Source organism: Nannobrachium achirus (assembly GCF_963921795.1).
Source record: "Nannobrachium achirus genome assembly, chromosome: 6".
Lineage (NCBI taxonomy): Eukaryota > Metazoa > Chordata > Actinopteri > Myctophiformes > Myctophidae > Nannobrachium > Nannobrachium achirus.
Genome location: NC_137815.1, coordinates 56,617,011 through 56,631,124, shown reverse-complemented (window position 1 = coordinate 56,631,124; position 14,114 = coordinate 56,617,011). Strand labels below are relative to the sequence as shown.

Genomic DNA, 14,114 nt, shown 5'->3' with positions numbered 1-14,114 from the left:
TCAAAATAGACATTTTTTTTAGCCTAAATTCATTTTCAAATGATTTTTAGCAATTCTTTTTCTTAGTTTTATTCAAGTTCCCACTTTGAGAAACAAGGTCAGGACAGTCACACCATATGAGTTTTGCCATGTTTGGTTGAAGATTCTGAAGAAATGAGGAATGAAATGTTTTAATCTTGAGTAAGTTCACATAAAGCTTAATGTCCTGCACAATATTCAGAAGGTTTTTGACAAATATATTTTTTATTTATACATGTTTGACACCGAGGACAGCGAAAACGTTACGTCACGTCACCCACCCACATACAGACAATAACACTCCTATGTTTTTATGTTTTAGTTGGAATTGTGGGTGCTAATCATCTCTAGTAATAAATAAAGGCATGAATACATGAGAGACTGATATATTTGTGTTATATCACAGGTGTGATATATATCACAGCTTCATTTCAGATGTGTTTTCATCTTAACCATTATTTAGTCTGTGGCATTAAACTCTGTTCATACCATGTTATCCATCAACAGGGTAAAAGTACATACACTCATACAGCAGCATTATTAAGACAAAAGTTGATTCCACATACAATACTTTACGGCTGTAAAAATGTGTAGGTTACTTAAGATTTACTTTGGGAAATGTGCTTTATTTCAGATACTGTAGGTCAAAGTAGAGACAGAGAGAGAGAGGAGAGACATGCACAACAAGACAGGGGTTGGATTTGAACCTGGGTCCTCATGCTCACAAGGAGCATACAGTCAGTATAGGCTGTGCATAATCTGACCAATCTGCGCCAGTCTTCCGGAGCCACCAGGCACCCAGTGGTGTTCTTTTTAAAAGGCTTGCTTGGCTGACTGTGCACTGAGCCAAAGTAACATTTTCAAATTGTGGTCTGCTTTTTCCATTTTACAGCGCTCTATTCCCCGAATGGTCATTACAACCCAGGCTTTATAAACTGCACTTTTTAATTTGTGTGTTCCCTGCTCATTGCTGACTAAGCTTAGTCAATATTGTCATTATGCATGCATCCAACTGACCAGTAATTCACCATTCTGCCAGATTACGTAGTGCAGGGTATTACTGTCCATCCTGTTTTGCCTCAGAAAAGTGGACATAACCAGAGTTAGACAATGAAGTGATTAGAGTATTTATCATTATTATTATTGTTCTTCACCGGGTACATTGTTAATTTATATATTCAAACCTACAGTATAGCACATATAGTTACTGAAAACCAGGTGGTTTAAGAAAACTATCTGAGTATCAGATTGTTTAGACAATCACATGAACGCTCTGGGAAGTCACCTGTTCATACCATCAACATCTTGCCCAACACTATCAAAAGTGTTGTTATAATGTATACAACAAACTACAGCCATCTGGCATTCCACAACGTTTAAAATAAATACTGATAATCATTTGCAAATGTTACTTGGCCTGGGTCTGGTCTTCAAACGTCTTAGCTGACAGTACGCTTATTTCCTCTCTGAACAGCTACGGAGCTCCTTCAACAAAGCCTTCAGTAAGAAGGGTTCCAAGCTCTCGGCCTCGTACGCTGACATTGAGGAGATCACCACCCCAGAATCCTCTGCACCCTCATCCCCCAAAGTCCACCATGATGGGGAGAGCCATTCCGCAACGATTAAGTCCTCTACATCGGCCTCTTCCTCCGGGTGAGATTTTAGAGCACGCACAGATGATCACTGTAACATATGGCACACATACATTTCAATTGTCTAATGACGGATGGATGCATATCCACATTGGAATTGCAACCACAATCTCGATGTTGCCAAGACTCATTTCCTGTTATTCTACTTTTGGCAATTATTTAAACACATGTTATCCTTCCAAAATTGTGTGTGTGTGTGTGTGTGTGTGTGTGTGTGTGTGTGTGTGTGTGTGTGTGTGTGTGTGTGTGTGTGTGTGTGTGTGTGTGTGTGTGTGTGTGTGTGTGTGTGTGTGTGTGTGTGTGTGAGAGACATCCTTTCATTTTTTACATCGACATTGCATGTCTGCAATCCATGATTGATCACTTGGCCAGTTAATGAAGACTAAAACATCTTGTTGTGAGGTCATTCAAATTCCTTACCCTCTTTCGCAAACTCAACATCGGCAGACATGATGGCGATGACGTGGAGGATGAAAAGATGGTGACGAACCTGCGTTCGGCACTCTGGGAGAAGGAAAGGAAACTCACAGACATCCGTTTGGAGGCCCTCAGCTCCGCCCACCAGTTGGAACAGCTGCAGGACACCATGACCAGCATGCAGGTGACATGTGATCAACGTGCTAAACTAACCACTTAGACCCTATTGTCTTCGTTGACCAGGGTCCTCCAGGGCTCTATACTTAGTTGGCCCCCTCCTTTAGTTTTTTCCCATTATACCGAATCTGTCAAATAGCCGCTGTGAGCTCTTAGATCGACAGTTTTTGGCCAATGTTCACTTAATATCGACCAATGTTTGCCTATTATAGGGTTCGAGTGGTGGGTTATTTGATAATTGCAAAATGTTCTTGAAAGACAGCAGTATGATGCTGCTGGTATAGACTCTATAACAGTTAACAAGGATTGACACTGCTATTGGTCACTTTTAGCAATGATTTGCTCTTTCACATACCTAAATCAGGCAGACTCAATATTGATTTAATTCGCCGCAGCTGTCTTTACCATATGCAGGAAGGGTTGAATCTAGAAATTACAAGAGATGTTATTTATCATATATTTTTGGTTATCTGAAAGTGCTGTTCAAGCTTGGGGAATTAAGTCACTAATAATTAATGATTCACCTTCTCCAAATGCAGATTCACATGTGAATCTGCAACCGGGGAAGGCCATTACATTGCAATTACCCAATATCAATTGTGTATTACTGATCAATTGTGTATTACTTCCCATTGAAGTGGAGTTGACTAATATTGTAATACTGGTGGTTTTGTCTGTAGAGGACAGTGGAGAGCTTGAAGGTAGAGAATGACCAGCTGAAGACAGGCGGCCCCTCCCCCTCTCTGAGCCCCTCCAACTCTGCCTCACAGTCCTCAGGTCTCACAGCCCTCGGGGGTTCGTCACCACGCCAATCTGTTGCCATGCACATGCCCAAAAGCTACAGCAGGCGGCTGAGTGACGGGAGCAACTCAGGTGACACTCCTCAACACTCCTGACCTAGCATTCATTAAAGCCCCCACAATTGTGTAACACACAAATGTCAGTGTCAGTCTTGGGTCTTAACCCCATTAAGACCTGAGGCCGATTCTAAAAAAACGTCTTCTAAATTCTCACAGTTTTCGGAAGAACTTATGTTGCTATTTGGTCGCGGACCCCCCATTTCAAAATGTTTGAACCCCAGAAGCAAAGATTTGAGATAAATATGTTTGCGTTAAAATAAAATATAATATATTCAGAGATTTGCACAAAAGTTCAGGATTTTTCAAAAATAGCAGATCTACAAGCTACTGTAATAGAGTGGCACCAAGTGATGTGCTATGAGCTTGTACGGATTTATCTGCTATTTTTTAATAGCCAACCAATGTGCTTTATATATAGCTAAAAGTTTCTGTTAGTGTTTGTTTTATCCTGCTTGGGGTCCTAAAAGTTGGGTTTGCCAGTTGCCACTTACGACAAACCACGTATTTTTGTTTATTTTAACCCAGGTCTAGTGGTAGACATAATGTACAGCTCTTAAAGTTTTCCATCTATGTTAGTGCTCAATTAGTGTCTTAATGAAACAATAGGTACATGTTTGAGTTAAATGAACAGATTTGGCTGGGTAGCTTACTTTATCTGGCACTACAGGTGCTTATTCTTGTTTTGTTTTCTCCAACAGATGTCTTCTCAGATTCTAGCAGTCTGTCCTTACAGAGAGACGACCATCGTGTCAGGGTGGTTGTCTCCATACCCGATTTGCATGTCTTCAAAGATGTAAGTATTTTCACACAATGTGGTTAATCTCACATGTACCATTTACTGTATTGCTTCCAGCAGAGTTAGATTTTCTTAAGATAAAAACGCACAATAAAAACGCACTGTGACGCATTGTGAACATTGTAGATCGTCAAGTTATGAATTCATAATGTAATTTTGTAAGCCTTCCGTCTGGGACCTTGGGAGACACCAAAATGTATCTTTTGGGTTTCAAGCTGAAATGTTCGGGAATCCCTGCTGTACTGTACTGTACTGTACTGTACTGTACTGTACTGTACTGTACTGTACTGTACTATGTCCTATGTATTACCTACCTCTCCCAATGTTTATTCAACAGGAGGTCAAACAACAGGACTTCTTCATTGGTACAGTCAGGGTGAATGGCAGGATGGACTGGCCTATGCTGGATTCAGCTGTCAGCCAGGCTTTTAAGGTGAGACAATGTCCTCAGATGACATGGTTCACCTAAATCTTCAGTGATAATTTAACTCTTGAGAGTGTAATGATTGACACATTTTAGCCATCATGTCATTCATTCAGCATGCACTTGTAACCAGTGTTGCCGTAGTCTTGGGTCGCGCGCCCCCGGCGACCCATATCTTTTCTGAGCCGGGGTCTCGCAGCAAGTTCACACCTCGACAACTGTTTTAACAAAGAAACGAGCCTATATGCATATCAATAGACCTGTATAGTAGGTGTTGAGCGACGTTCGCGACCCCCCAAACTTTGAATCACCATTGCACCACTGCTTGTAACTTTGAGTTGGTGTTGATTTCGTTTGAACTTGAATTACCCTGAAAAGGATCCGAAGCTTGTTGTGTATTATGTCATCCAATGTAGTTTGTTATTGTTGGACTGTCATCTCCATCTTCAATACTGTATAATACTAAAGCACGACAAAGAAGAGGCATCTAATCCCCATGGCCTGCTCCAAGGACGTGCATTGGAAACAGCAGCTGTCATTAGCTACAAATACAAAGGACAGTTGTTAGCAAAATCCATCCTCGTGATTGCATGTTTGTTTCTGTCCCTGTAATAATACAAACAATGAAATGGAATATAGCCTGGTTTATTCCATATTGGTACAGTGATGTTGTCTTTTGTTCCTAATGTAGGTGTATGTAGCCAAGGTGGACCCGACCTCCAGCCTGGGTCTGTCCACTGACTCCATCTACAGCTACAGTATGGGACACATTAAAAGGGTGTTGGGAGGAGAAGCACCAGAGAGCCAACCATCTCGCTGCATGTCTAGAGGCCCCGGCAGCATCACTGTGGCCCTCAAAGGTCTGTAGTAGTTCTACAAACCTGTCATCAAAATGTCTCTGTTCTGCCCAGTCCTCCTCAGTGGCTGGAGCAATTGATCTGAATTTGCACACATGTGGGCTCTATTATGATCCAGGTCTTATGCCTTATGCCTTAACTTCTTTGCCTTTTTTTTTTTACTATTTTGAAAAACATTTTTAAATACTGCTGATCTACATCTGCACGTTGTGAGCTTGCAGATCATCTATTTGAAATATTAAAAAAATTATGTCTATATAGTAAAAAAAGACAAAGAAGTTAAGGCATAAGGCATAAGACCTGGTTCATAATAGAGCCCATGTATTGACCATTAGCATATGCACAAATTAACAATGCCTGTTTTTCCACTTTCCCAAAATGTAAGCTGTTAATTATATTTTCAAGTTAACACCGGTACATTCAGAGTTTGGGCTATCTATAGGACCTATCGTCGCCATGGTTACAGCCCAGCAAGCTATGGGATGACTTCTGCCCGGCTTCTGCCAAGAACGCTATCCTGCAAACTTATCAAGGACTTTCATTTACGACTTTGTCCACAAACACGTTTTATGAGCAGGGCGGCGCTTTGGATATCATCTTTAGCACTAGCACGCACATTCACACATGCAATGTTCTAATCCAGGTTGTGGAAGCGACGTGTGTGTGTGTGTGTGTGTGTGTTTGTTTTGGGTCCGATGCGGGACACACAGATGCGTGTGTCTTGGAACTGTTGCAGGTACCAAGTACAAAGTTACTTTCCACCCATGATATACTATGCACAGCGCATAACCCAAACTCTGCACATACTGTACTTTGGGTGCTCATATCCCCGGACGGGTATGGACTAGTTATTGTAAAATGATACTAGATTTGTTTTTTCATGCATTCACAGCTCGGGCATTTCACTTTGAGTTTAGACAACTCAAATATAGCCAATACGCCATTAAGTTCGTACTGAAACCCAATCAACTGAATATGTTGCTACACTGCAAGATCTACTTTTTGTGGGAATAAGTCAGTGTATGGGCTAATGAGCCAGATGACATACAGAATGTTATTGTTGGAAGAAGCCTGCAGCTTCCATTTTGAATGCCAGCTTAATTTTAGAAAGCAGTGACCTGTTGACTGAAAACGATATGCTCCTTACAGGGAGATTTATTCTGATTCATGACTTGGATTCCCTGATTACCTGGTGGCTATCAAGCACAATATGAATTGTACGTGTTCAGCGAGTAGGATTCTAAACTCCTCAAATCCTTGTGTCTGCCTCCTTACCAAAGCAACTGCATTTGTGCCTGTTCGTCTCTGCTGGTGAGCAAGCACACAGCTCCAGTCGGCCATGCTTAAGACTGATGCCCTGTCTGCTTCTAAGGTCTTGCAAAGTTCAACATGGATGTATTTACTTTGGATATTGCCTGGCAGTCATCTCCCTAAACCGAAACATAAACTCAGCAGACTTGATTGTGGCATGAAATGCAACCCTGTTTGAACAGATAAACACAAACATTTATATTTGCTTTGTTGGGAATGTATAGAGAGCGATGCTGCTGCATTGTAATTTCAGATAAATCAGACACCTATTCACAATACACCATCTACAATATTGACACAATATCATTTAGAAAACCAGACCAATATACATACAGTATGTCTACAAAAATCCACAGCACACTGACAATAGAAGTAACAACAAAATCTTTGTTTTCTTCTTGATCAGAGTTTTGAGGCTAAGAAGGTGCGACCAAGGTTGCGAGGTTGAGAGAGGAGAGGAAGGGAAGGGAAGGGAACGCAGGCTTTTATAGTACTTGGATTCCACGGTAGCACATGTAGACCCCATTAGTGACTCCATTTGTGACTCTATACCAAGAGGTACCAAAGCTGATTATGAAGAGAGTGCTTGGTTGGTAGGCGACCCCTCTCCGCCTTTGCGAGGCAGGAATGCCAGCGCTGACTGAACTGGGAGAGGAGCACCAGGGCAGACATGGCTCTGGGTAACATGATCCCCGTGCAGCCTGGTGTCAGGCAGGCCCAGCTGGTCCAACACCCTCAGACACTCCGATGCATGGGGGTGGGGGAGGTGATATATATTACACTCCTGCAGGCTGCTGGGGGGGAAGCACTGACTCCTCTACGCTTGCTTGATGTGGAGCTATTTTCAGAACAGACTGTTGGTGCTCACTGCTCCAAGTTGTTTATGAAGGACATACGAGATGGTCCTTCCTGAACTAATTCCTGCCAAAGGCTCTCGCTTTTTGAACCGTATATTGTTATAGTATGCGATCGTCCCACAAGTATTAAGTGTTCTTAATGTACAGGATTGATCTGTCCTCCTCTCCGGGTGATAGTATCAAACAGTATGATTGATACTATCCCGACAAGTCATCTAGCTTGCCAAAATAAATTACCCCCGCACCGTTTTTCTGTAAATATATTTGTACTGCTCCTGGTATTAATGATTTCTTGTAAGGTATTGTATGTTTTTATAAGTCTTGATTAATTTAATACATAGGACAACAATGGAAATAAGCTCTCTGGGCTTTAAATCTCCAAGAATAATACCCAGTTGTTGAATACTTAGCAGATATTAACCACTTTGAACACGGTGGTGTTTTTCAAAAATACAAACTTATTTTTTTTTTTTTTTTTTAATCATGCGTTACAGTCTTACAGCAAAGTATAATATAAGTGATTAATTCAATATAGGCGTTTTGTTTTGTTTTTAACTGCAAATACAATATTGAATGTGTTCCCCCTTTACAGGCCTGAAGGAGAAGTGCGTGGACAGCCTGGTATTTGAGACGCTTATCCCAAAGCCCATGATGCAACACTACATCAGCCTGCTTCTCAAGCACCGCCGCATCATTCTGTCCGGTCCCAGTGGCACGGGGAAGACCCACCTCACCTCTCGACTGGCAGAGTACCTGGTGGACCGCAGTGGCCGCGAAATCACAGAGGGCATCGTGGTCACGTTCAATATGCACAGGCAGTCGTGCAAGGTTAGAAGGAACTTGAAATGTCACAAGAGAAAAAGATTAACCGGTGAATCGTGTGATATTGAATTGATTCCATGCTTTGTCATTTATCTGTCCTTGACTCATCATTATTGGCTTCTAGTCATCATCATGATCTTCTCATCTGTCCTATCACCTTTTTGTGTCTCAACAGGATTTGCAACTCTACCTTTCCAACCTTGCCAATCAAATAGACCGGGAAACAAGCACATCAGAAATACCATTAATAGTTATATTAGATGACATTCATGATCCAGCCACCATCAGTGAGCTTGTCAACGGTGCACTCACCTGCAAATATCACAAATGGTGAGTTCCTTCGTTCTTGGTTATGTGCAAAATGTAAGCATTAAAGAAATGTCCAGAAGTGCATACAATCATACTAAGCTTGTCAATTCACTCGTTCCTTTAGCCCTTATATTATTGGGACAAGCAATCAGCCGGTGAAGATGAACGCTAACCACAGCCTACATCTGAGCTTTAGGTGAGAGAGGAGTCAAATGCAAAATACATTCATTGTATGAGTGAAACTTCTAAACTGTTAAGTTTCTGGATCTAACATCACTCTTTGCCAGATATACTGCATATAGCTAATTAGCTGGTTTTCCTGTTTACGTCTGTATCGGCAAACAAACAGCTTGTAGACCCTCTGTATTATTCTCCCCCTGCCTACGTGTATAGGATGGTGACCTTCTCCAACAACGTGGAGCCAGCCAATGGCTTCCTGGTGCGTTACTTGCACAGGAAGCTGATGGAAGCCGAGGATGAAAGGAGCCTGACCAACGAGGACCTGATCAGGGTGTTGGACTGGGTGCCCAAACTGTGGTACCACTTGCACACCTTCCTGGAGAAGCACAGCACATCTGACTTCCTCATTGGTACAGAAGGCTGTTATCATCAAACAGATGATGAAAATTGCACTGACTGTAAACAGAGCATGTGCATTATCTTTGTTAGATTAACATACTGTTTGTGTGACTGTTTTATCTTCTTTTTTCTCCTGCTTTCCCTAAAGGCCCTTGCTTTTTCCTCTCCTGCCCGGTCACAGTAGACGATTTTCGATCCTGGTTTATTGACCTTTGGAACCATTCCATTATCCCATACCTGCAGGAAGGCGCCAAGGACGGCATCAAGGTTGAAACCTCAGCTTTACTCTTTTTGTCTTTGTCACTAAAAAGGCTGTGTTGCTGGATGATAATGCCACTTTAACATCTTGCTGTACTTATTCCTCAGGAAGTGCCGGTGGTGTTCCTTTAATCCTTTCTCAGGAAATGTTTGGTGTAGAGTAGTCTAATATCGTAAGTGTTGTAATTGTTGTCGCCCTCAGGCCCATGGTCAGAAGGCAGTATGGGAGGACCCAGTGGAGTGGGTGAGGGGTACCCTTCCTTGGCCCTCTGCCCAGCAAGATCAGGCCAAGCTGTTCCACTTGCCTCCGCCCAGTGTAGCATCTGGTAGCCCTGGGCAACCCTTTGGAGAAATGCCTCACAAGGAGACGCCACCCAGCTCCATGGAGTCTGATCCTCTGGTAGGAGACTAGCATTGCTTATCACATGTTAGTTTTATCACAGCCCATTCAATATACATTCAAATGGGCTTTATTGGCACTAAATACAACAGTGCTTAATGGAAAGTCAACAATCTTTTCTACGAATACAAATGATAGCTATTTGAGAATAAATTAAGAAATAAAAGTAAATCAAGCTATAAATTTAAACCTTTTATTGGTCCCTGGGGGAAACCCAGATGTCATAGTGGTAATAGCCATCAGCAATTAACCAAATATGATTTTCTTTTATTTATTTTTCTTATTTTGTCTGTTTTAGATGGCGATGCTTTTGAAGCTCCAAGAGGCTGCTAACTACATTGAATCTCCTGACAAGGAAGACCCCAGCCTGCCCAGATTTTAATTGTATCAACCCCTTCTTGTATTTTAATCTTAGCCATAGCACTTCAAAATATAACTTTTATCTGTCAACTGTAGAACACAGTTCATATTCAGAAATAAACAATTTTTTAGTTTAAAATATCATCACCACTCCATGATGTTGAAAGTGTCATTCAAGGAATTTTCATGCCAACTCACAAGAGGTATGAAACGTTTTCTCTATTTTCATTTTAGGACATTCACATCTATACAAATATGTGCAAATCATATCCCCCAGTACACACAAACTGGTGCTAATAGATTAGTTCTAAAGTCGTCTCAGTTGTTCAGTCAGGTATTTCCTCCCACAGCACAGTACAGTTTCTGCTTTGTCCTCAACTGTACTACGGGCTATGTCAGGTTATGAAATTAATTACGTCTCGGTTAATTTTGTGACTCCTTTTGGAAAAGAGTATGACAGCATAACAGGTTTAGAGGTTAAATGCCAATCTTCTTCAATACATATCTACCGTGTTAGTCTTTGAAGGCCAAATCTTAGACATATGCAATCCTGAACTCTCACCACTCCAGCAGGTGACAACTCATTTAAATCTCGTCAAACGGACAGAATGCCTTAAAACAAAGACTTCATTGACATCTCTCAGCTTTTGCGGTGCATTGGTGCTTTCATTAATATCACCACCACTGTGTTGTCTCAATGCGAGAGGTGCATGAAATAAGGAAGGACTGTATAGATGAGTAACACTTCAGGTATTGATGATTGGTGACCAGATGGACCTTATTCCTTTCATTGTTATCATGTATTGGTTCCTTAGTTGAATATTTTCAATTGCTGTTATACTCTTTTGCAGACACCTGACCTTTTATTTGTGATGCAAGTTCATCACTTTGTTGCTGGCAGCACACACGATATCTGCAAGTTGCTCTTATAGTGTTATTACCACTTACTTTCAGTTTTATTATGAGCTTTATAAAATAAAGCATTGTTGCCATTATTGCCATACAAATCAGGTATTAGATACGTATTACACAACATAGCACCGCCTCTTGAAACATGCATTTTAGTAAATCCTCTTTAAACTTTTAGTTTTCTTTGAAGTTTATTTAAAAATAGTCAAATAACATCTAGTCTATCACTCAGAATTCAAAGTAGCTACTGTATTTTCTGTGTACATATAAACGCTACATGCCAGTTATTTTATCTACACTAGTTGCATGGTGCAAATATCTAATATGCTGAACCAAATACTGTACTTAACTGTAATCCTGCATATTGACTGTCAAGCTAGGGATCTAAGTTCAATTGCTTTATATATGAATGTATAGATTTCAGATATAGATTTCACTTAGAAAACACTCAACTGCATAACTATGGTGGACATTAGGTGCTAGAAAGAAGCCTTACCACAGAGACAGACTGCAACTTAGCCATCCATAACAGCCATGTGTACACGTGGGTGAGCACAGTGACTTTGAGGCTACCTATTCCCATTTCAAGATAATTTATACTCCCTAGTAGACGTTGTCGCTTACTCGCTTGCCACCCCGACAAGAACTCGACAAGCGACACCATTGTGTGAGAGTATAAAATAAGCATATGATTCACACGGCCCCAGAAAAGAAAAGATTATATATATAAATATATGTATCATGTTGCTAATGTTGGTCATCAACATTTAACTGCTTATGGTGCTCTTTGCTTTTAAGTTGAATAAAGTTCAACAGTGTCATGAACTGTGTTTAATGTTGCATAAGGATCAGCGTAGAAGTACAGGGTAGGCTAGCGTGAAGTTAGTAGACTATAGAACTGTTAGGTGTTTGTGAAAATGGATTGTGTGAAATTGATTTGAGAGATGATTCTTGGACACTTACGAAGTGTACCCGTTCAAGACATTCAGTGCAGACAGTGGAGTAATGTGAGACACTGTGTAATGTATTCTCATGTTGATGTTGATGTACAGTATTCATATTTGAAAACCTGTCAGTGCACAGGGTACTGGCACACGGCAAACTAAAATACCTACAACATTGTTGCTCAAATGGCAAGACCGATGACAACATGAAACCTCTTGTCGATTGGTGTATGTCTATTGTGAAAAGCTTGTCATGCTGGGTTAAATGGAGACGAAAGACGGTGTGTAAAGTGGGACTGTGGTGTATGTTGGTGTTGAGTCATCTGTCCATTGTCCAGGCCTTTGCATTTAAAATGCATTAACCTCCCCCATGTGAACATAAACTGTAATGAATGTCAGGCACTTTCTGTGTATGGTTATCACAAGACACTATCAAAGGAATTATTTGATAAGAAAAAGTGCAACCAACCTAAGTTTAAAATATGTCTTCTGTCTTGTTGCTTTGATTTTGCACTTCATTTACATGAAACTGTTTGACTGTCAAATATTAAGCCAATGGCTAATTTGCTGCTTTTGATTGGTCACATGTGAGCAAAAATGAAAGCTGATGATGACTTCTTTAGGAAAAGATGCCAAATGGCCGGTGATGATGACACTGGCACCACGCCAACTGATGATTCTTTTATTTATTGTAAATATATATATATTAAAAAGAAAGAAAGTCAGACAGTGCCCCACCCCCACCTCTACCCTCATCTTTGTATGCAGACAGTGTACACCATTTTGTCGGCCCTCTCATCTCATTAACTGATTGTTGTACCTGTTGCTGTGTAACTGTGATGTGTATTTGCTAACTAGTGTATCAGGACTATGCAGCAACTTCTACTGGTGTTGGCAATCAGCAAATGTCATAACTAGCAAATGCAGTGCATTTTCATCAGCTCTGACTTTGAGTTCTTATTGTAGGTTGGACCAAATAGAACCTTAATGAGGGGGGCCTTCGGTGGGGCCATTGAGACGGGATTCTAGGGTGGTTTGTGAAGTTTAGCCCATATGATGTGTTTTGACTGCAGAATGACAAGGCAGGTGGATGCAGTAAAGTGTACTGCAATTGCACAAGGCCTAAAGTGAATGGTCTAATCTAATAGCGGGTAATTTTATTTTAATAAGTTCCTTCTTGGAAAATAAAAAATACTAAAATGAGAGGATTTTGAATTTGTGTCTTTAAGATGGCTGACAGGAATAAGCACTACAGTTTGAAAACTTTAAACGAATAGAAGAATAGAATTTAGACCAATACAGGTTGCTGAATAGTCATATTTTTTGGCAAAGCTTGCTGTTGACATAAAATGAATTAAAAACTGTAATGCGTTATCTAATGACACTGACGTGCAAATGTGATGGGTTTCTAAGTGTTGTAAACGCATGTAAACTTGCTTTGTGACAAAAAACAACAACAATTTAACATTGTTATATAGGGGATTATTCTAAATAAGGTTTTCCTTTTTAATACGACAATATTTGATATTTCTTTTTTCTTTTCCTTTTCTAAAGAACCCTTTGTAAACCCTCATTTCTCTATTTTGTACAGGACATCATAATTGTAAAGACTGTAAATATTGTCAGCATTGTGGACGCGGCAACAATCATTAATGAGTTAAAGATGAATTCAGAGACCGGTATATTTCTTCAGGATTAACTGGGTCCAATACATGGAGATGGCATGCTTCTGGAGACATAATTCATCCTCTCACTGTTTGTTGGAGTCAATAAAAACATGTCATCAATGCTGGTGCTTATGATGTTCAGTTTCTGTCACACTGCTCACACCTCAGGTCACCCACTGTATTTTATTAAGAGGATCCCTGTCTAATAAACCCTATATGCCGGAATAGATTATATTTGCCCTATAACTAATATTAGGAATTAAATAAAAACACCTTAGATATTGCATTTATTTTAGAAATGATAGGCCTGTGTCTTTCACTCAAAAGAGACCTCTCCCATACGTTGATGTCATTTGTCCATGTGTGGTGCAGGCAGCCCTTTGGCAGGCCTTATGTGTGCTAATAAAAAAAACAACATAATACTTCCTATAGGTTTATATATGTCCATCAAAGCAATATAAATACTTGTATATATAGCACATGCATATACATTCCAT

The 14,114-nt window shown here is 40.5% G+C and overlaps 1 protein-coding gene across 5 annotated transcripts in view; it reads left to right on the top strand.

Moving 5' to 3' along the window:
- nav1b (neuron navigator 1b) overlaps nt 1-13,724 on the top strand; it is a 97,604-nt gene extending 83,880 nt beyond the window's left edge. For all 5 annotated transcript variants that reach the window (XM_080727438.1, XM_080727442.1, XM_080727441.1 and 2 more), the window contains 13 exons: nt 1,493-1,671; nt 2,118-2,271; nt 2,945-3,137; nt 3,823-3,917; nt 4,258-4,353; nt 5,036-5,204; nt 7,962-8,197; nt 8,367-8,521; nt 8,625-8,696; nt 8,894-9,090; nt 9,228-9,346; nt 9,540-9,737; nt 10,036-13,724. In XM_080727438.1, coding sequence (XP_080583564.1) covers nt 1,493-1,671; nt 2,118-2,271; nt 2,945-3,137; nt 3,823-3,917; nt 4,258-4,353; nt 5,036-5,204; nt 7,962-8,197; nt 8,367-8,521; nt 8,625-8,696; nt 8,894-9,090; nt 9,228-9,346; nt 9,540-9,737; nt 10,036-10,119 — 1,947 coding nt within the window. In that variant the 3' untranslated portion in view covers nt 10,120-13,724. The remainder of the gene's footprint in view (nt 1-1,492; nt 1,672-2,117; nt 2,272-2,944; nt 3,138-3,822; nt 3,918-4,257; nt 4,354-5,035; nt 5,205-7,961; nt 8,198-8,366; nt 8,522-8,624; nt 8,697-8,893; nt 9,091-9,227; nt 9,347-9,539; nt 9,738-10,035) is intronic.
- The last annotated feature ends 390 nt before the right edge of the window (nt 13,725-14,114 follow it).